Consider the following 22583-nt stretch of genomic DNA (forward strand, 5'->3'; position numbering starts at 1 on the left):
AGGGCCCGGTGCCACCATCCCCCCGCCACCGCATCCCACCGGGCCCGTGCCCGGGCATCCCGGGGGTGCCCCCAGACAGCACCTTCCCCGGACCCCCGCCTCCCCTTCCCCCCTCCCCACCCATCCCGTCCCCCTCCCCTCATTCCCATCCGCTCCCCCTCCCTCCCCTCCCCGTTACCATGACGACCATCCCCCTCCTCCCCTCGCCCCCCCCTCGGTTGCCATGGCGAACGCGCGCGGCGCGGGGTGGGCGTGTCCCGGAGGGGCGGGGCGTGCCGGCGATTGGCCGGAGGCGGCCCCACGTGACGCGGGCATGCAAATGAGGCGCGGCCTCGCGCCGCCGCCGCCGCCTGAGGGAGGAGGGACGGGCCGAGGGAAGGGAGGAGGAGGGACAGGAGGGAGCGGGCCCGGCCCGGCCCCGCCGGGACCCCCGCCCGCCACGGCACCCCCCGACCCCGCAACGGGACCCTCCTCCGGGCCATGGCACCGCCGCCTCGCCCGGCCCGGCCCGCAGGTACCCGCGCTGTGCCGCCGCCGCCGCCGCCGGGCCCCGCCGGGCTTTGTCTGGGCCGGGGGGGGGCTCTGAGGGAGGGGAGGGGTGGGGGGGGCGAAAGGGGGGGACGCGCATGCGCACGCGCCGTGCCTCAGTTTACCCGCCTGGGCCGCGCCGCTCCGCGACCCCCAGAAAGACCCCACAGGGACCCCAGAGAGCCCCCAGAAAGATCCCTTAGAGATCCCATAGGGACCCCAGAGAGCCCCCATAGGGACCCCAGAGAGCCCCCAGAAAGACCCCTTAGAGACCCCACAGAGCCCCCAGAAAGACCCCATAGGGACCCCACAGAGCCCCCAGAAAGACCCCTTAGAGACCCCATAGAGCCCCCGTGCCCCCCCAGCCCTGTCTGCCCTCCTCCCCAGCCTCCTGCACTCCCTCCTCTGCTTCTGCACACCCTTATTATTATTGTTATTATTGCCCACCCCCCACCATCTTGTTCCAGTGCCCCCGTATTATCTCAGACCCCCTGTCTGACCTCCCCCCCACTATTGTATCTCACCCCTCGTCTTCTATCCCACCCATCATTAGTGTTTCCCCCCCAGTTCCCACCATCTTGCACCCCCTTCTCTGCTTCTGCACCCCTTTATTATTATTATTACCCCCCCACCACCATCATATTCCAGTGCCTGCTGTTATCTCTGGCCCCTTCTCTCCTGTCTGACCCCCCATTTCCCACCCACCCCCACCTATGTCTCCACCCCTTCCTCATCCTCCTGCACCCCCTCCTCTGCTTCTGCACCCCCTGATTATGATTATTATTATTATTGCCCACCCCTTGTATTCCAGTTCTTACTATTATATCAGACCCCCCCTTATTTTATATCCCACCCTCCACTGGTGTTTTCCTCCCCCCACAATCATGTCCCACCCCTCACCAGCATCTTGCATCCCCCCCTTTTATTTTACACCCCTTTATTATTATTTCCCACCCCCCACCATAACATTCCAGTGCCTGCTCTTATCTCTGGCCCTCCCATATTATCTCTGACCCCCCATATTATCCCTGCCCCCCTTTCCTCTCTCCCACCCCCACTAGTGTTTTCCAGCCCCTATTTTACCCCCCCATCCTGCACCCCCTTTCTGATTTCACACCCCCTTATTATTCCCACTCCCCATTATTTTCCAATGCCTGCTCTTTTATCTGACCACCCCTTTATTATCCCTGACCCCTCTCTCTTGTATCCCACTCCCCACCAGTATCTTGCACCCTCCTTTTAATTTGCTCCCTGTCCTGTCTGACCCCCCTCTCTCCTCTCTGACCCCTCACTTCCCACCCACCCCCAGTCCATCCCACCCCCACCCATGTCTCCTCCCTCCCCATCCTCCTGCACCCCCTCCTCTGCTTCTGCACCCCCTGATTATGATTATTATTATTATTATTATTATTATTATTATTATTGCCCACCCCCCATCATGTTCCAGTGCCACCATATGATCTCTGACCCCCACTATTGTATCTGACCCCACTCTCTTCTTTCCCATCCCCCATTAGTGTTTTCCTCCCCTCCCCACCATCTTGCACCCCCTCCTCTGGTTTCACACCCCCTTAGCATTATTTCCCACCCCCCACCATCACATTCCAGTGCCTGCTCTTATCTCTGACCCCCCCCTATTATCTCTGACCCCCCCATATTGTCTCTGACCCCCCTTCTCTCCCACTCCCCCACCAGATCCCAGCCCTCACCTACATCTTGCACCCCCCTATTATTCCCCTCTCTATCCCATATTCCTCCCCCCATCCCATATTCCCCCCTCTATCCTGTGTGTACCCTCATTCCACACCCCCCCATGATTTCCCCACCCCCACATTGTTCTGCCCCCCCCCCCCATTTTGGGCTCAGATCAGGAATTCCAGCTCTGTGGTTCCTCCCTGTTCCAGCTGGGGGATCCCCCCATGTCCCCCCATCCTGCTGTGTCCCGCTGGTTCCTGAAGATTTCGGGATCTTCCCTGTTTGTTGTTTTGGATGGGTTTCATGTTTTGGGGTTTTTGGGGGGAGTGGAGCAGGTTTCCTCTGTCACCCGTGGGTCAAAAGTGAGCTGCCCCCTCTGACACCCCAAATTCCCAGGGGTTTTGGTGTGGGTGAGGGTGGGGGTTCCAACCACAGAGGGTGGGAGCTGCCAGGGGCTTCCTGGGCTGTGCCCATCCCGGGGGGATTGGCTCTGGATGGCCTGGCATGGTCCCTCTGTGTTGGGCAGTGTGGTGACCCCGTGTCACCCCAGTGCCACCAGCGGGGACAAAAGGGGTCCGGGGCTGCCCAGCAGGGAAGGGGCTGCCCAAAATCTCTCCAGCTCGTGGTGGGCACGTGCCAGGACTCAGAGGAGAGGGTGGGAAGTGTCACAGGCCACACCCAGGGCTGGGGACACCGATGGATGTCCCACCTGTGCTTTGGGAGTGGCACCCCCAGGGGACACGGCCCATAGGCCACCGAGGCCGGGACGTCACCACTGCCACATCCCTTGGCTGCCACGCTGGGGCTGGGGGTGGCTAGGATGGCCTGGCCACCCCCTGTGGCCACCAAGGCCACCCCCCATGGTCTGCAGTGCCCCACCCCACTGTGCCTGGTCCTGCTGTGGTGACACGTGTGACAGTGGCACTGCAGGGCTCGGCAGGGACGGCTGACGTGGGTGGGAGCACGGTGGCCATGTGTGGCTCTTGGTGACCACGGAGCCTTGTGGTGGCAGCAATGGGGGTGCTGCCCACAAACCCCCCAGCACTGTCCCTTTGTCCCTGTCCTCCTCCTGTCCTTCTGTCCCACTGCCTATCCCCTTCCTGCCATCCATTCATCCCTCTTCTTCCTCCCTTTCTGCCCTTCCTCCCATCTTCCCTTCCCCTCTGTCTGTCCTTCCTTGTGTCCCTGCATCCTCCCTGGCCTTTCTTCCATCCCTCTCTCCCTCCTTTGTGTCTTTCCATCTGGCCATACTTCCTCCTGTCTGTCTGTCCTTCCCTCCATCCCTTGGTCCCTCCCTTCCTTCCCTCCTTCTGTCCAGCCTTCCCTTCTGTCCTTGGTTCCTTTCCTCATTCTGTCTGTCTTTCTGTCCGTGCATCCATTGTTCCTTCCTTCCACCCTTAGATCCATCCATCATTCCTTCCATCCTTCCTTCTGCCCTTCCCTTTCCTCCTTCCTTACTTCCATCAATCCTTCCTCCCCCCTCCCATCCCTTTCCCCTTTCTGTCCATCCATCCATCCATCCATCTTCTGTCCATCCCTCTCCTCCTCTGGTCTGTCATTCTGTCTCTCCTTCCATCCTTCCCTTCATTGCTTTCCTACTTTCACCTGTCCTTCTGTCTGTCCTCTCCTACTTCCATCTCTCCCTTGGTCTCTTTCTTTCCATCTCTTCCCTACTTCCTTCTACCCGTCTGTTCTTTGACCCTTTCCTACTTCCCTCCTTCCCTCATTTCTCTCTCTCCTTCCCTCCTTCCTTCATTTCCTTTTGTCTGTCCATCCCTTCATCCCACTCCTCCTCCAGACCATCCTTCTGTCCATCTCTACCTCCTCAGCTCCGTCTCTCTTCCCTCTGTCCTGTCCATCCCTCCTTCTGTCCATCCTCCCATTCCCTGTCCTCCAGGGTGTTTTCCCAGGAGGATGAACCACGGGGGGCCTCCTGCTGTTCTTCTTCCATCCCACCCTCCTCCTCCTCCTCAGTCCTGGCCCCCTGGCCCTCGCCTGGCCACGGGCTTTTGCGGGGTGCCCCTGTCACCCCGGCAGCCCAGCCCCAGGGTGCTGCAGGGTGCCCCTCTCCCCCCTTTCCCCCCCAGCTCTAGCCTGACCCGCGCTCCCCCGCCCCGCTCCCGCCATGGAGAACGAGCAGCTCCCTGCGCCGGCCCCCGCCAGCAGCTCCGGGGGCAGCGCCCCGGCCGCCGCCAGCACCGCGGCCACGCGCCCGCCCGGGCCCCAGATCTCCGTGTACAGCGGCATCCCCGACCGCCAGACCGTGCAGGTACGGCCGGGGGGGCCCTGCGGGGGGCCGGGAGGGTTCCGGGTGGGTCGTGGCGCTGCCCAGGGCCACGTTTGCCCCCCGCCACAGGTGATCCAGCAGGCGCTGCACCGGCAGCCCAACACGGCGGCGCAGTACCTGCAGCAGATGTACGCGGCGCAGCAGCAGCACCTCATGCTGCAGACGGCTGCCCTGCAGCAGCAGCACCTCACCAGCGCCCAGCTCCAGAGCCTGGCCGCCGTCCAGCAGGTAGGGCCGCCCCGGGGCACCCCTGGGTGCTCGGGGTTGGCACACTCCCTCACCGTTCCGCTTCCCCCCAAGGCGAGCTTGGCGGCGAACCGGCAGAGCGGCTCCTCGGCGGGCAACGGCGCCCAGCCCGCCCCGGCACAGCAGCCCACGGTCAGTCCCCCGGCCCCTGGGCACCTGGCACGGCAGCACCCCCCTGTGCCAGCACCCTGACCTTGTCCTGACGCCCCGTTCCAGATCAACCTGGCGACGTCTCCGGCGGCGGCCCAGCTGCTGAACCGGGCGCAGAGCGTGGGCCCCGGCGCCTCGGGCATCGCGCAGCAGGCGGTGCTGCTGGGCAACGCCGCCTCGCCCGCCCTCACCGCCAGCCAGGCACAGATGTACCTGCGGGCACAGATGGTAAGGGGCACCCTGCGGCACCGGGGGTGCATGGGACGTGGAGGGCATCGTGGTGAGGGGCAGCCAGGACCCACAGGGGGCCTGGCATCCTGCTGTCGCATGGTCAAGACCCATGGGGGGCCCACCGGCCCACTGTGGGGTGCCCAGAACCCATAGGGTCCCCATGGTCCTTCAGCAGGGTGGCTGGGACCCCTAGGGTGCCTGTCATCGTGCTATAGGTGCCCAGGAGTTGCGGGGTGCCCATCATCCTCTTGTGCAGTGCCCAGGACTCATGCGAGGCCCATCATCTCATAGTGGGATGGCTGGGACCCATCAGGTGCCCATCATCCCATTGTAGAGTGTCCAGACCCATTAGGTGCCCATTGCCTCATTGTGGGGTGCCCAGGACCCATAGGGTCCCCATCATCCTGCTGTGGCTGCCCAGGATTTGTGGGGTGCCCATCATCCTGCTGTGGGTGCCCAGGACCCATGGAGTGCCTGTTGTCCCACTGTGGGGTGTCCAGGACCCATAGGGTGCCCATGGTCCTGCAGCAAGGTGGCCAGGACCCATGGGGTGCCCATCATGTCACTGTAGGGTATCTGTCATCCCCCTGTGGGGTGCCCAGGACCTGTGGAGTGCCCATCGTCCCACTGTGGGGTAGCTGGGACCCACCAGGTGCTCATCATTCTGCTGTGGGGTGCTCAGGACTCATGGGGTGCCCATTGTCTCACTGTGGGGTGGCCGGGACTCGTAGGGTGCCTGTGGTCCTGCTGTGGGGTGCCTGGGACCCTATAATGGGTCCTGACCCTGTAGGGTGCTCATTGCTATGCATGGGGTGCTCAAATCCCATAGGGTGCCCGTCACCCCAGTGAAGGTTGCTGAACCCCACAGAGTGCCCAGACCCCAGAGGATGGGTCTCAGCTTGTGGGGAGCCCATAGGGTGCCCATCAGAGCAGTGCGGGGTGCTCAGAGCCCACGGCGTGCTCCTCACCCCTGCTGTGGGGTCTGTAGACTTCATGGGGTGCCTTCACCCTGCTGAGTGGACCCGACCCCCATATAGGGTGCCCCACACCCCACTGGGGGTGCACAGATCCCACAGGGCACCCACAGCCCCATCGGGGGGTGCCCAAGCAGGTGCTCTTTGCTTTTGTAGGGGCTGTCTGGACCCTATAGGGTGCTCCCCATTCCTTTGGGGGTGCCCAGACCCTCTAGGGGTCCCCCTACACAATTAGTGGGACACACATGTGCCACCCCATAGGGACACACAGGAGGGTCACACATGGGGTGCCACCCCATAGGGACACACAGGAGGGTCACACATGGGGTGCCACCCTATAGGGACACAAGGGGGGTCACACAAGGGGTGCCACCCCATAAGAACACAGAGGAGTGTCACACAAGGGGTTCTATCCTGTAGGGACATGTAGGGAGGTCACACATGGGTTGCCACCCTGTAGGGACATGGAGAGGGGTCACACGGGGGGTGCCACCCCACAGGGACATAGAGGGGGTCACACAGGGAGTGTCACCCTGTAGGGACACAAGAGGGGTCACACAGGGAGTGCCACCGCACAGGGACATAGAGGGGGTCACACAGGGGGTGCCACCCTGTAAGGGACATGGAGAGGGGTCACACAGGGGGTGCCACCCTGTAGGGACACAAGAGGGGTCACACAGTGAGTGCCACCCCACAGGGACATAGAGGGGGTCACACAGGGGGTGCCACCCCTGTAGGGATGTTGGGGGGGGTCACACAGGGGGTACCACCCTGTAGGGACACAGAGAGGACTCACACCTGGGGTGCCACCCTGCCCTGAGGGCCCACCCCCCTGTCTGTGCCCCCAGCTCATCTTCACGCCCACGGGCCCCGTCAGCGCCGTCCGGCCCGAGAGCCCCGCGCCGGCCCCTCCTGCGGCCCCAGCGCCCGCCCCGCCCCCCAGCACCCCCCAGGTGAGCCCCCCGCCCCCCCGGCCCTGCCCAGCCCCGGCCCTGCCCCGCGCCCTGACCCGCTGCCGTTGCAGGTGCACAGCCTGGCCCTGCGCCCCGCCGGCCCCCACCTCCCCGCCCTGGCCATGAAGCCCCCCGGGGGTGCCCCCCCCCGGGCCGGCCCCCCCCGGGGCCCCCCGCCCGACCCCCCTGCTGAGCACCTCAAAAAGGCCGAGGGGCCCGAGGCCCGCGCCCACCCCCTGGCCCGCGCTGCCCCCGCCACCGCCCACCCGCTCGTCACCACAGGTAAGGGCTGTGCCAGGGGAGGGGGCACCCCTGAGGGCTGGGGGGCACGAGGGGGTCGCTCTGAAATTAATGATGGTTCTCTCGCCCGTTTGTGGGGGCAGCACCCCCGGGTACCCATTTGGGGACACATCCATGCTTTGGGTGCTCGGACACCAGGGCAGGGTGAACCCAGGGATTGTGGCCCTGCCTGGATCTGGGACCTTGTGGGTCCTTCCCACCTCGGCAGGGGCACTGCCTGGGGGGGTCTCAGCACCCATAGGGTGCCAGAGTCCTGTGGGGTAAGCCCCTGCAATGGGGTGGGTCTCAGCACCCATAGGGTGCCAGAGCCCTGTGGGGTAAGCCCCTGCAATGGGGTGGGTCTCAGCACCCATAGGATCATGGGGTTCCATGGGGTGAGTCCCTGCAGTGAGGTCCAGGGGGGCTGGGTCTCAGCACTCATGGGGTCCTGGGGTCCTGTGGTGTGAGCCCCTGCAGTGGGGTGTGGGGGGGGGGTCACAGCACCCATAGGATCATGGGGTCCTGTGGGGTGGGGGGATCTGAGTCTCAGCAGCCATAGGATCCTGGGGTTCCATGGGGTGGGAGAATGTGGGATTCAGCACTCATAGGATCCTGGGGTTGTATGGGGTGCAAGGTCTCAGCACCTATAGGATCTCGGGGTTCCATGGAGTGAACCCATGCAGTGGGGTCCAGGGGCTGGGTCTCAGCACCCATAGGATCCTGGGGTCCTGTGGAATGTGGGGGGCTGGGTCTCAGCACCCATAGGATCCTGGGGTCCTGTGGAATGTGGGGGGCTGGGTCTCAGCACCCATAGGATCCTGGGGTCCTGTGGGATGTGGGGGGCTGGGTCTCAGCACCCATAGGACCCTGAGGTCTGTGGGGTGAGTCCCTGCAGTGGGGTCCAGGGGACTGTGTCTCAGCACCCATGGGATCCTGGGGTCCTGTGGGGTGCAGGGGCTGGGTCTCAGCACCCACAGGATCCCAGGGTGAGCCCCTGCAGAGGGGTGTGGGGGGCTGGGGCAGTGAGGGTGTGGGCCATGGGGTGCTGGAGCCGGGGGGTGCTGTACTGGTGGGGCTCCCAAAATGTGGGCCCCCCACCCCGGGGCAGCCCGAGCCCCCCATCCTGCAGCAGCGGGGTGTCCATGGGCACCAGAGCGAGCAGCACCTTGGGGGGAGGATCCTGGGGGGCTCCCTTGGGGCTGAGGTGGCAGTGACAAAGGGGGGGTCCCTGTCCCTCCTGCTGTCCCCGCAGCCTACGCCCCGCTGCAGCCCCCCCAGTTCCTGCAGCAGCCCCCGAAGCCGGTGCAGCCCCAGCAGCAGCAGCAGCAGTTCGTGATCCAGCAGCAGCAGCAGCCGCTGGGCCCCCGCGGGCAGCCCCCCCCGGCCCCCCCCCGGTGCCCCCCAGCTGCAGCCCCTGCCCCCTGCCAGCCCCGGCCCTGCCCCCCAGCCCAAGGCGGGGGTCCTGCAGGGAGCGGGGGGCGAGGGGGGCCCCCCCAACGGGCACCCCGGCAGCTGCCACGCGGCCCCCCCCCGCAAGTTCCAGCACGCCTCGGCCGTCATCCTGCAGCTGCAGCCCGCCGGGCCCACGGTGAGGGACCCCCAGAGCCCCCCTGCACCAAACCCCCTGGGAGACACCCCAAAACAACCCCCAAACCAAACCCCCAGGGCAGGGACCCCCAGACCTGCCCTAAACCAAACCCCCCTGGGGAGACACCCCCAAAACAACCCCTAAACCAAACCCCCAGGGGAGGGGGCCCCAAACCAAAACCACTCAAACCCCCACAGTGAGGGGCCCTCAAACCAAACCCCCCCACCCCAAACCAAACCCCCATGGGGAGGAGCCCCCCAAACCAAACTCCCCTGGTGAGGGATCCCCAAACCTCCCCACCCCAAACCCTCACAGTGAGGAGCCCCCAAACCCCTGTGGTGAGGGACCCCCAAGTCTCCCACCAAACCTCCCCTCAACCTCCTGCACTGAGAGGTCCCCAAACCACCCCCCCCAGATCCCCACAGTGAGGGGCCCCCAAACCCCCTCCCCCAAACCCCTGCAGTGAGGGACCCCCAAACTCCCTGGGAGGGGAGGAGGGCTGGGGGCACTGGGGTGGGAAAGGGGGGGTTTGGGGGGCAGGTATGTGCACACGTGTGTGGGTGTGCAGGGGTGTGACTGTGTGTGTGTGTGCACGTGTGTACCTGACCTGGGCACAGGGGGGTGTTGAGCCCCAGCCCTGCACATGTATGATCCATATGTGTGTGCAGGTGTGCACGTGTGTACCTGAGCTGTGCAGGTGTGCACCTGCTCCACACACATGTATGTGCACAGGTTGACCTCATTCACCATGTGTGTGACCACCTGGTCTGTGCACAGGGGTCTGGATGGGCCCCAGTCCTGCACATTGTGATCCACACGTGTGTGCAGGTGTGCACGTGTGTACCTGAGCTGTGCACGGGGGGGTGGGGTGGGCCCCAACCCTGCACATGTATGATCCACACATGTGTACAGGTGTGCACGTGTGTACCTGAGCTGTGCATGTGTGTACCTGCTCCATGCACACGTGTGTGCACAGCTTGGCCTCATTCATCACATGTGTGTGCATGTGAACTGTGCACGTGTGCATGTGCTTGATCCTGACGTCTGACATGTGTGTGCACCCCCCTGCCACCTCATACACATGTGTGTGCACACGTGTGTACCCGTGTGCCAGATCCAAGTGTGTGTGCCTGGTCCATGCACACACGTGTGCAGAAAGGTTTGCCTGACGTGTGTACATGTGTCTGCTCCATGAGTGTGCACACCTGTGTCACACCCACATGTGTGCACTGTCTGCATGCACATGTGTGTGCCAGACTCTGTGTGTGTGTGTTGTGGACATGTGTGCCTGATGACACACGTGTGTGCATGTGCTTGGCCAACCCAGGCACACGTGTGCACCCTCCAGCCATGCATGTGCATGCCCCCGTGCCACCCACACCTCACCCTGCCCATACCTGTGCACACCTGATCCACACCCCACTGATCCACACACACCCCCTGATCCACACACACACCCCTGATCCACACACCCACACCCCTGATCCACACACACCCCCCTGATCCACACACACACACGCCTGATCCACACACACACACGCCTGATCCACACACACCTGATCCACACACACCCCCCCAATCCACACACACCCCTGATCCACACACACCCCTGATCCACACACACCCCTGATCCACACACACACACGCCTGATCCACACACACCCCCCTGATCCACACACACCCCTGATCCACACACACCCCCTGATCCACACACACACCCCTGATCCACACACACACCCCTGATCCACACACCCCTGATCCACACACCCCTGATCCACACACACCCCCCCTGATCCACACACACACCCCCGATCCACACACACCCCTGATCCACACACACACCCCTGATCCACACACACACACCCCTGATCCACACACACACCCCCCTGATCCACACACACCCCCCTGATCCTCACACACCCCTGATCCACACACCCCTGATCCACACACCCCCGATCCACACCCCCCGATCCACACACACCCCCCCTGATCCACACACACACCCCCGATCCACACCCCCCTGATCCACACACACACCCCTGATCCACACCCCCCTGATCCACACACACACCCCCCTGATCCACACACACACCCCCCTGATCCACACCTCCCTGATGCACACACCCCTGATCCACACACCCCTGATCCACACACACACCCCTGATCCACACACACCCCTGATCCACACACACCCCCTGATCCACACACCGCTGTGCACACCCGACCCTGCACACACACTTGTGCACACCTGACCCTGTGCCCACCCCTGTGCACCCCTGTCCCCCGCCCACCCCTGACCGTGCCCGCCGTGTCCCCGCCGCCGCAGCCCCCTCTCGGCGTCCCCGAGGGCGCCCGCCGGGACCCTCTGCCCGCGCCGAGGAGCGCCGAGAGCCCGCCCGCCGCGCCGCCGCCCCCCGCCCTGTCCCCGCCCGCCGCGCCCGCGGGCCCCGCCACCCCCGAGGGCGAGCGGCCCCCTGCCCACGGTAAGACCCCACGGCCACGGGTCCCTGAGCCCCCCGCGTGTCCGCGGGGTCACCCGCGGGGGACACTGGGGGGGGGGGGGCGGGTTCAACGCAGCGGCCGCCAGGGGGCGCCCAGCCTCACACGCGGAGGTGGCTCCAGGGAGGGGGCGTGGTCACTGCGGTGCCACGCCCCTTTCTATAGAATTATACTGAGGGGCGTGGCCCCTCCGACAGCGCGGGCTGCGGGGAGCGGGCGCGGTCATAGGTGGAGGCTCCGCCCCTCGGGGAGAGTGGCCACGCCCCTCCGGGAGTACGGGCTGCTGTGAGGGGGCGTGGTCATAAAGCTAGGCCCGGCCCTATGTGGGCTATGGCCACGCCCTTCAACACGAGACTCCGCCCCTCCGGCGGGGGGGCGGGAGAGTGGGCGAGCTGTGGAGGAGGGGGCGAGGCCACCCCGAGGCTCCGCCCCCGGGGCACGCGCGGCGGCGTTGTCCAATGTGCGCTGGGTGAGGGGGCGTGTCCCGCCCTGGCCCCGCCCCCTGTGCCACCGCCTTTGTCCCCGCTCGGCCCCGGCCCCGCTCCCGGAGCCGCTCCCGGGGCCGCTCCCGCCGCACCCCCCGGCCCGGGCCCCCCGCCATGGCCCCCCCGAGCCGCTGAGCGCACGGTGAGTGAGGGCCGAGCGGGGCGGGCCCGGCCCGGGGCGGCGGCCAAGGCTCTGACCTCACTTCCGCATCCGCCCCCGGCCCGGCCCGGCCCCGCGGCCCCGGCGAGGGAGGGGCGGCGGAGCGGGAGCCGCCGCCGGACAAAGGTGATGGGGCCGCCGGGGCCGAGCGGGGCCCGCCGGGCCGGGGCGGCCGCGAGGGGACACGGGGAGGGTCGGCCGGGCCGGGCCGGGCCGGGGCCCGGCGGGAGGTGCTGGGATCGTACCGGGGAACGTCGGGCCTTGCCGCGGCGTTATCGGGGCTATCGGGATGGACCGGGGCCTTGCCGGGGCAGTTCGGGGCTTTGCGGGGGGACATCGCGGCTTCCCGGGGTTGGCTCGAGCCCTGCTGGAGCCCTGCTGGGGCCTCACTGGGGGAGATCGGGGCGTTACTGGGGGAGATCGGGGCGTTACTGGGGGAGATTGGAGTTTTGCTGGGGGAGATCGGGGATTTACTGGAGGAGATTGGGGTGTTACGGGGAGAGATCGAGTCTGGCTGGGGCCTCACCGGGGCAGACCCGGTGCCTCCCTGAGCCTTTCCCGGCCCTCCCTGGGGTGTCCGCGCTATTCCGGGGTTCCCTTTCCCCCTCTCCCCCCTCCCGGGGTCCCTGGGAGCGGCGCAGCTGCCGCCCGTGCCAGCTGTATGGAAATCACGGCCCCGCGTCACCGTCACCTGACCCCGCTCCTTGTGTCTCTGTCCCCCCCGGGGGTCCCCAGAGCCCCCCGAGCGCCTCCATGCGCAGCCCCGCATTCCCGGGATGACCTCGGGCTCCGGCAGCGCTGCCGCCACTGTCGCCGGCGCCGCCCCCCACAATGGTGAGAACAAACCGCCCCAGGCCATCGTGAAACCCCAGATTCTCACCCACGTCATCGAGGGCTTCGTCATCCAGGAGGGCGCCGAGCCCTTCCCGGTAACGTATCCCGGGGCTTGCGGGGGTGGGAAGGGGGATCCCGGGGGGAAAGGGGGGGTCGGGAATGGCTTGAACCCCCAAATCCTCCCCTGTGTTACCGAGGGGTTTGTCACCCAGGAAGGTGCTGAACCATTCCCATTGAGGCATCCCCCTGTCCCCCTTCTGTTCTGGGGTTTGGGGTGCTGGGAAGGGGCTCCTGGATTTAGGGGGTTGGGAATGGAGCACCCAAATCCTCTTGAACCCCCAAATCCTCACCCGTGTCATCGAGGCCTTCGTCATCCAGGAGGGCACTGAGCCCTTCCCGGTAACGTATCCCGGGGGTTGCAGGGGTGGGAAGGGGGATCTGGGCTGGGGGAGTCAGGAATGGGGCACCCGGAGCACCTTGAACCCCCAAGTCCTGCCGTGTGTTATCAAGGGGTTCCTCATCCAGGAGAGGGCTGAGCTGTTCCCAGTTGTGTATCCTGCTGTCTCTACCTGGATTCTGGGGCTCGGGGTGTTGGGAAGGAGCTCCTGGACTGGGGAGTTGGGATTGGGGCGTCCAAACCATCTTGAACCCCCAGATCCTCCCCTGTGTTAGTGTGGGATTTGTCATCCAGGAAAAGGCTGAGCTGTTCCCAGGAATGTGTGCCACTTTCCAGATCTGTGTACCAGGGATTGTGGGGCTGGAAATGAGCTCCTGGATTTGAGGACTTGGGAATGGGGCACCCAAACCATCATCACCCACATCATTGAGGGCTTCATCACTTAGGAAAAGGCTGAGCTGTTCCCAGGAATGCATCCCACAGTCCATACTCTTATGCCTTGATTTGGGGGGGGTTTGGGAAGGGGCTCCTGGCTTGGATGGTTGGGAATGGGGCACCCAAAAGGGCTTCTGGATCTGTGGGGTCTGGAGGGGTAACCTCAAATCCTCCCCCGTGTTATTGAGGGGTTCATCACCCAGGAAGGAGCCGAGGCATTCGAGGTAATGTATCCCTGTATCCATACCCTTATTCCTGCACTTGGGGGTGTTGGGAATGAGGCATAAAGGAAGGGGCAGAAGCATTCCAGGTAATGTATCCCGTTTCCATGTCCTTCCTCCTGGATTTGAGGGGTTGGCTGCCCCATTCCCAGACAGTTGGGAACCCCCAAATCCTCACCCACGTTATTGAGGTCTTCATTGTCCAGGAAAGGGATGAGCCGTTCCCAGTAGCATATCCCCCTTTACCTGTCCTTGTTCCTGGATTTGGGGAATTGGGCAGTGGGTTCCTGGATTTGGGGGGTTGGGAATAGGGCACCCAGACAGTTGTGAGCCCCCAAATCCTCACCCACCTTATTGAACCATCCCTGGTACTGCATCCCCTGCTCTCGTCCCTTTTCCTCATTCTTGGATTCAGGGAATTGGAAGGTTTCTCCTGTGTCTGTGGCTGCAGGAGGGGGAGTCTCCCAACTTTAGGGAGTTGGGAATGGGGCACCCAGACAGTTGTGACCCCCAAATCCTCACCCACCTTACTGAGCTCTTTGTCACCCAGGAAGGGGCTGAGCCGTCCCCGGTACTGCATCCCTTGTCATTCCTGGTTTCCTACACTAGGGAGGTCAGGCAGGTTCTGTGGGTGCAGAGGGGGGTGTCTCTCAAGTTCAGGGGGCTGGAAATGAAAACCCACACCCCCATTATCATCCCCCAGCCCCACAACCCTCGTCCTCCTCCCCGCATTTGGGAAGTGGGGCGGTTCCCCCCGGCTCTGGGGCCGCAGGGGGGGCTGTCCCCGGGGTGGGGGTGCAGGGGCAGCCCCCCCAAGGTGCCGTGCCGTGGCAGGTGGGGCGCTCGTCGCTGCTGGTGGGGGCCCTGCACAAACAGTATGCGCAGGAGCTGCTCCCGGACAAGCTCCCGCCGCAGGACAACACCACCACCACCGACTCGGACATGGAGGAGCCCTACCTGCAAGGTAGCGCCCAAATCCCCCCCTGAGCGCCCCCAAACCCCCCTCCCCGGCGAGCAGGGGGGCTGAGCTGGCTGGTTTCTCTCTCTGGGTGTCCCCCCACGCCCCCCAGAGTCCAAAGAGGAGGGGAACCCCCCGAAGCTGAAGTGTGAGCTCTGCGGCCGCGTCGACTTCGCCTACAAGTTCAAGCGCTCCAAGCGCTTCTGCTCCATGGCCTGTGCCAAGAGGTAACCCCGAGGCAAACACCCCCCTGGGGGAACCCCAAAACACGCCTGGGGGAACCCCAAAGTCCAGCTGGGGGGTGGAGGGACTCCCTAAAATCCAATTGAGGGAGTGGGGAAAGCCTAAAATCCATCGGGGGGGATGTAACCCAAAAACCCCCCTGGGGGAGTGGGGGTGACCCCAAAACACATCTGGGGGTGTAACCCTAAAATCCACCTGGGGGGGGTGAGGTAACCCTAAAGTCTACCCAACAGCCCCCTGGGGACGGGGGTGACCCCAAAACACATCTGGGGGGGTGAGGTAACCCTAAAATCCACCTGGGGGGGGTGAGGTAACCCTAAAGTCTGCCCAACAGCCCCCTGGGGACAGGGGGGTAACCCCAAAACACGTCCTGGGGGGGTAACTTTAAAATCCCTCTGGAGGGGTGGGGGAACCATAATGTCCACCTGGGGGGTGGGGGGACCCTAAAATCCATCTGGCCCCTTTCTTCCCAGCAGGAGGGGGGTAACCCCAAAATCCACCTGGGGGGTGGGGGTAACCCTAAAATCTACCTGGGGGTGTGGAGGTAACCCCAAAACACTCCTGAGGGGTGGGGGGAACCCCTAAAATCTATTAGGGGGGTGGGAGGAACCCCAAAACCCACCAATATCCCCCTGGTAGGGTGGGGGGGACCCTAAAATCCACCTGGAGGGGTGGGATAACCCCAAAACACATTTGGGGGGGTAACCCCAAAACACACCTGGGGGGTGTAACCCCAAAACACACTTGGAGGGTAGGGGGAACCCTAAAATCCATCTGTGGGGGCTGGGGTAACCCCAAAACCCACCAACATCCCCATGATAGGGTGGAGGTAACCCTAAAATCCACCTGGTCCCCCCTTCCCAGCAGGATGGGGGTAACCCCAAAATCCATCTGGGGGTGGGGGTAACCCCAAAACCCACCCAGCCCCCCCCTCCCAGCAGGGTGAAGGTAACCCCAAAATCCACCTGCTCCTCCCACACCCTCAGTGGAGCAGAGGGAACCCCAAAAATCCATCCAGTAGGATAGAGGGAAACCCAAAACCCACCTGACCTCCCCCCCATCGAGGTAGAGAGAACCCCAAAACCCACCTGATGTGGTGGCCATAATCCCAAAATTCACTCAGCAGGGTGGAGATAACCCCCAAATCCACTTGGTAGGGTAGAGGTAACCCCAAAATCCACTTGGCAGGGTGAAGGTAACCCCAAAACCCACCTGCCCCTCCCACACTCTCAGTGGAGTAGAGGGAGCCCCAAAAATCCACCCAGCAGGATACAGGGAACCCCAAAACTCAGCCCCTCTGGCAGGGTGGGGGAACCCCCAAAATCCACCTAACTTCCACCCCATCAGGGTAGAGAACCCCAAAACCCACCTGATGGGGTTGCCATAATCCCCAAAATCACTCAGCAGGGTAGAGATAACCCCAAAATCCATTTGGCAGGGTGGGGGTAACCCCAAAATCCACCCACCCTTCCTACACTCTTTCTGGAGTAGAGGGAACCCCAAAAATACATCCAGCAGGATAGAGGGAACCCCAAAAACCCACCTGGCAGGGTGAGGGTAACCCTAAAACCCACCTGGCAGGGTGAGGGTCACCCCAAAAACCCACCTGGCAGGGTGGGGGTAACCCCAAAATCCACCCACCCTTCCTACACTCTTTCTGGAGTAGAGGGAACCCCAAAAATACATCCAGCAGGATAGAGGGAACCCCAAAAACCCACCTGACGTCCACCCCATCAGGGTAGAGGGAACCCCAAAAACCCACCTGGCAGGGTGGGGGTAACCCCAAAACCCACCTAGCAGGGTAGAGGTAACCCCAAAACCCACCTGGCAGGGTGGGGGTAACCCCAAAACCCACCTGGCAGGGTGAGGGTCACCCCAAAACCCACCTGGCAGGGTAGAGGTAACCCTAAAACCCACCTGGCAGGGTAGAGGTAACCCCAAAACCCACCTGGCAGGGTGGGGGTAACCCCAAAACCCACCTGGCAGGGTGGGGGTAACCCCAAAACCCACCTGGCAGGGTGGGGGTAACCCCAAAATCCACAGGGCCCCTTCTCAGTGGGGTAGAGATACCCCCAAAATCCCCCCGTATCCCCCTCAGTGGGGTGGAGAGAACCCCAAAACCCACCTGGCGGGGTGGGGGTAACCCTGAACCCCCCCAGTGGAGTGGGGGTAACCCCCCAAGCCCCCCTTCCCCGCGGGGTGACCCCCTCGGGCCGCCCCCCCCGCAGGTACAACGTGGGCTGCACCAAGAGGGTGGGTTTGTTCCACCCCGACCGCACCAAACTGCAGAAACCGGGGGGGCCCCCCCACGGGCGGCGCCGCAGCTGCAAAGGGACCCTCCCCCCCCTGGGCAAGGACAGCAAGAAACAGGTGAGGGGGCACAAAGGGGGCACAAAGGGGGCACGGGGGGCACCGAGGCCGGGGGTTGCCCCTGAATTCCGGGGCTGAGCTGGGCACCGAGCCTGGGGTTTGTCCCCAGCTGGGGGACACGGGGTGGGCACCCGGGGCAGGTTTGTCCCCACGTTGCAGACGAGGGTGGGTGCAGAGCCAGGGGTTTGTCCCTGGATTTTGGGGACCTGGGGTGGGCACCAAGGTTTGTCCCTGGTCTGGGGTTTGCCCCCACGTTTGGGACAAGGGTGGGATCTGAGGCCGGGGTTTGTCCCCAGCTTGGGAAGCACGAGGTGGGTGTTGGGGTGGGTTTGGCCCTGAATTCTGGGGACACAGGGTGGGCACCAAGGCCGGGGTTTGTCCTTGAATTTTGGGGACACAGGGTGGGCACCAAGGCTGGGGTTTGTCCCTGAATTCTGGAGACACAGGGTGGGCACCAAGGCTGGGGTTTGTCCCTGAATTTTGGGGACATGCTGCGGGCACTGAGGCTGCAATTGTGGGGCACAGAGTGGGAGCTAAGGCTGGGATTTGTCCCTGAATTTTGGGGACACAGAGTGGGCACCAAGCCTGGGGTTGTCCCCAGTTGAGGGGGACACGGGGTGGGCCCTGAGGTCAGGGTTTGTCCCCAAATTGTGGATAAGGGTGGGTGCTGAGGCCGGGGTTTGTCCCTGAATTTCAGGGGACACTGAGGCCAGGCTTTGTCCCCATTTTTGGGGCACTGGGGCTGTGGTTTGTCCCTGAATTTCAGGGGACTCTGGGGCTGCGATTTGTCCCCAAACTGGGGACCAGGAGTGGGATGTGAGGCCAAGGTTTGTCCCTGAATTTTGGGATCACAGGGTGGGCACCAAGGCTGGCATTGTCCCCAGCTGGGGGGACATAGGGTGGGTACTGGGTCCGGGGCTTGTCCCCATTTTTGGGGCACTGGAACCAGGGCTTGTCCCCATTTTTGGGGCACTGGAGCCAGGGTTTGTCCCTGTTTTTGGGGCACTGGAACCAGGGTTTGTCCCCATTTTTGGGGCACCGGAACCAGGGTTTGTCCCCATTTTTGGGGCACTGGGGTCGGGGTTTGTCCCCATTTTTGGGGCACTGGAACCAGGGTTTGTCCCCATTTTTGGGGCACCGGAACCAGGGTTTGTCCCCATTTTTGGGGCACTGGGGTCGGGGTTTGTCCCCATTTTTGGGGCACTGGAACCAGGGTTTGTCCCCGTTTTTGGGGCACTGGAGCCAGGGTTTGTCCCCATTTTTGGGGCCCTGGGGTCGGGGTTTGTCCCTATTTTTGTGGCCCTGGAGCCAGGGTTTGTCCCCGTTTTTGGGGCACTGGGTTCGGGGTTTGTCCCCGTTTTTGGGGCACTGGGGTCGGGGTTTGTCCCCGTTTTTGGGGCACTGGAGCCAGGGTTTGTCCCCATTTTTGGGGCACTGGGGTCGGGGTTTGTCCCCGTTTTTGGGGCCCTGAGGTCGGGGTTTGTCCCCGTGTTTTGGGCGCTGGTGCCGGCGCTGCCCCCGCCGTGTCCCCGCGTTATCGCCGTCGTTGTCGCCGCAGCTCAACCACAGCCAGGAGGATTCGAGCCGCTGCTCCGACAACTCGAGCTACGAGGAGCCGCTGTCGCCCATCTCCGCCAGCTCCTCCACGTCCCGGCGCCGGCAGGGGGAGCGGGACCTGGAGCTGCGGGACATGGAGCTGCCCGACGTGCACGGCCGGGACCTGCCCGGGCTCGGCCACCGCTTCCTGCCCAGCGAGCCCAGCAAGTGGAACGTGGAGGACGTGTATGAGTTCATCCGCTCCCTGCCCGGTGAGGAATGGGGTGGGGAACGGCCCGGGAACGGGGTGGGGTGGGGTGGGATGGGATGGGATGGGGTGGGATGGGGTGGGGTGGGATGGGATGGGATGGGATGGGATGGGATGGATGGGATGGGGTGGGGTGGGATGGGATGGGATGGGGTGGGGTGGGGTGGGATGGGATGAGATGGGGTGGGGTGGGATGGGATGGGATGGGATGGGATGGGATGGGATGGGATGGGGTGGGATGGGATGGGATGGGATGGATGGGATGGGATGGGATGGGGTGGGATGGGATGGGATGGGATGGGATGGGATGGGATGGGGTGGGATGGGGTGGGATGGGATGGGATGGGGTGGGGTGGGATGGATGGGATGGGATGGATGGGATGGGGTGGGGTGGGATGGGGTGGATGGGGTGGGATGGGGTGGGATGGGGTCTGCTCAGGGAGAACCTCAGGAGTGGAGATTGGGGGAACTGCTCAGAGAGATCACCAGGAATAATGTGGGTTGGGGGGGATTTACTCATGGAGAACCCCATAAGTGTTTGGGGGGGAATTATGGAGAACCCCATAAGTGTTTGGGGGGGGAATTATGGAGAACCCCATAAGTGTTTGGGGGGGGAATTAACTCATGGAGAACCCCATAAGTGTTTGGGGGGGGAATTAACTCATGGAGAACCCCATAAGTGTTTGGGGGGGATTAACTCATGGAGAACCCCATAAGTGTATTTTTTGGGGGGGAATTACTCATGGATAACTCTGTAAAAAACGTACTGGGGGGGATTTACACATGGATAACCCCCTAAATATGTTTGGGGGGGGGAATTTACACACAGATAACCCCATCCATATTTTTGGGGGGATTTACTCCTTGATAACCCCATACCTGTATTTTGGGGGGATTTACTCCCTGATAACCCCATACCTGTATTTTTAGGGGGGATTTACACACTGCTAACCCCATACATACATTTTGGCGGGGATTCACTCAGAGATAACCCCATAAACATATTCCTGAGGGGGAATCACTCCCTGATAACCCCATACCTGTATTTTTGGGGGGATTTAATCCCTGATAACCCCATAAATATATTTTTTGGGGGAGATTTACACACTGCTAACCCCATACATATGTTTTGGGGGGGATTTACTCAAGAGATAACCCTCTAACCATGTTCCTGAGGGGGAATCACTCCCTGATAACCCCATACCTATATTTTGGGGGGGATTTACTCCCTGATAACCCCATATCTGTATTTTTGGGGGGATTTACTGCCTGGTAACCCCATACCTGTATTTTTGGGGGGATTTACTCCCTGATAGCCCCATATCTGTATTTTTGGGGGGATTTAATCCCTGGTAACCCCATAAATATATTTTGGGGGGGATTTACACACTGCTAACCCCATACATACGTTTGGGGGGGGATTTACTCAAGAGACGTGTTCCTGAGGGGGAATCACTCCCTGATAACTCCATACCTATATTTTGGGGGGGATTTACTCCCTGATAGCCCCATATCTCTATTTTTGGGGGGATTTACTGCCTGGTAACCCCATAAATATATTTTTTTGGGTGGGATTTACACACTGCTAGCCCCATACAAACATTTTGGGGGGGATTTACACACTGCTAGCCCCATACAAACATTTTGGGGGGGATTTACACACTGCTAGCCCCATACAAACATTTTGGGGGGGATTTACTCAGAGATAACCCTCTGAGGGGGGAATCACACACTGCCAGCCCCGCCCATCCATTTTTTGGGGAGGATCCCTGCCTGCTGCCCCCTCCATCCCCCCCGGGGGGTGCTGAGCTCCCAGCTGACGTTCCCTGCCGGCGTTCCCGGGCTCTGCAGGCTGCCAGGAGATCGCCGAGGAGTTCCGGGCACAGGAGATCGACGGGCAGGCGCTGCTGCTGCTCAAGGAGGACCATCTGATGAGCACCATGAACATCAAGCTGGGCCCCGCCCTCAAGATCTACGCCCGCATCAACATGCTCAAGGACTCCTGAGCCGGCGGGGGAGCCCCCAAAACACCCCCTTCACCCCCCCCCCCCACGGGACTCCCAAAACACCCCCCCAGCCCCGGGGAGGGGGTGGGGAGGGGGAGCCCCTTGTGAGCACAACCCGAGCCCGGGGAGCCCCCCGGGTGTGTAAATAGCCCGTAGGTCTTAGAGCCCCCCCCTCACAGTCTGGGGGTCACCCCCTCTTCTCTGGCAGGGAGTGGGGGGGTCCCCGTGTCCCCCCTGTGCCCCCCACACACCCCCCCCCCAGTCGGCAGGGCCAAGCAGGATGGTTGCCTTAATGTGAGCCCCCCTCCCCCAGCTGGGATTGGGGGTCCCTGGAGGGGGGGTTGGACCCTCCCCCCAAAAGGGGCTTGAGGAGGGGTGGGGTTCACCCCCCCCCCCCCCACGCTGGGCCGGTTTGGGGGCACCTCAGTACAGGATGGTGGGAAGGGGGGGCCCCCCGGGCAGGTCAGGACCCCCCCACGGCCCCTCCACCCCCCCACGGCCCCCGCGGCCTTTTTAAGAAAAGAAAAGGAAAAAAAAAGGAAAAAAAAAAAAAAAAACAAACCGGCCCCTCCCCCCCTCCCGGGCTGGATTTTGGGTTGTTTTTAATAAACACGGAAAAAACCAGAGAAAAATGGATCCCCCCCTCCCCTTTCCTTCCTTTCCCCTGGATTCCCTGTGAGGTGGCACCGCAGAGATGGCCCCAAGTGTCACCTCGGGGATGGCCCCAAATGTCACAGTGGGGGTGGGACAGGGCTGGTGCCACGTCCCCTGTGCCCCCCAAATGTGGGGGGGTGGGGTCCCCCCTCACAGAGCCTGTGGTGACACCGGTGACCCCAAGTCCCAGCAGCTGGGGGGGCACAGGGGACCCCGAAGGAGGGGAGGAGGACAGGAGGGGACACCCCCTGGAGTGGGATGGCCTGGGGGGGTGACACATCCCTGGAACTGAAGCCCAGGGTGGGGTGTCCCAGGGGTCACCTGGATGTGACCCCAGGAGAGGGGGGGTCACATCCAGGGTGTCCCCAGGGCTGGTGGCCCTGGTGAGGGACCCACCATGGTGACATTTCCCCGGGGCTGGTGGCCATGGGGGTGACCCAGAGCTGTGTCCCTGGAGGTGGCACCCACTGTGAGGTGGCACCCACTGTGAGGTGTCCCTGACACTGGTGGCCATGGCCAGGAGGTGTCCCCACAGTGGTGGCCACCCTGGGCTGTCCCCAGACCTGGTGTCCCCAGAAGTGGGTCA

General features: G+C 63.1%; 1 protein-coding gene and 3 long non-coding RNA genes across 5 annotated transcripts; 1 reads left to right on the top strand and 3 right to left on the bottom strand.

The window, feature by feature from the left end:
* Positions 1 to 377: 377 nt before the first annotated feature.
* On the top strand, positions 378 to 21975 carry PHC2 (polyhomeotic homolog 2). Its single transcript, XM_051786162.1, is given in 16 exon segments — positions 378 to 514; positions 4311 to 4492; positions 4580 to 4738; positions 4811 to 4888; positions 4973 to 5134; positions 6960 to 7064; positions 7136 to 7346; positions 8596 to 8729; positions 8731 to 8931; positions 11258 to 11414; positions 12811 to 13004; positions 14797 to 14926; positions 15033 to 15147; positions 17392 to 17533; positions 19092 to 19341; positions 21189 to 21975. Coding segments are annotated over 15 exon segments (2337 nt in total). The 5' UTR covers positions 378 to 514; positions 4311 to 4348; the 3' UTR covers positions 21344 to 21975.
* LOC127470546 (uncharacterized) lies at positions 10233 to 10885 on the bottom strand. Its single transcript, XR_007904325.1, has 3 exons — positions 10852 to 10885; positions 10488 to 10700; positions 10233 to 10353 (listed from the first exon to the last, which is right to left on the bottom strand). It is a non-coding gene; the product is annotated as an uncharacterized LOC127470546 (long non-coding RNA).
* On the bottom strand, positions 16496 to 17287 carry LOC127470544 (uncharacterized). 2 transcript variants are annotated; one of them, XR_007904322.1, is made up of 4 exons: positions 17143 to 17287; positions 17019 to 17111; positions 16837 to 16881; positions 16496 to 16639 (listed from the first exon to the last, which is right to left on the bottom strand). It is a non-coding gene; the product is annotated as an uncharacterized LOC127470544 (long non-coding RNA). The 2 variants fall into 2 exon arrangements; XR_007904323.1 differs by lacking the exons at positions 16496 to 16639; positions 16837 to 16881 and adding an exon at positions 16692 to 16706 and having other exon boundaries at positions 17143 to 17285.
* On the bottom strand, positions 20105 to 20736 carry LOC127470545 (uncharacterized). The gene is made up of 3 exons (XR_007904324.1): positions 20622 to 20736; positions 20256 to 20377; positions 20105 to 20216 (listed from the first exon to the last, which is right to left on the bottom strand). It is a non-coding gene; the product is annotated as an uncharacterized LOC127470545 (long non-coding RNA).
* Positions 21976 to 22583: the final 608 nt, after the last annotated feature.

Source organism: Manacus candei, unplaced genomic scaffold, assembly GCF_025592945.1.
Source record: "Manacus candei isolate 608988 ecotype Guabito, Panama unplaced genomic scaffold, ASM2559294v1 h1tg000022l, whole genome shotgun sequence".
Lineage (NCBI taxonomy): Eukaryota > Metazoa > Chordata > Aves > Passeriformes > Pipridae > Manacus > Manacus candei.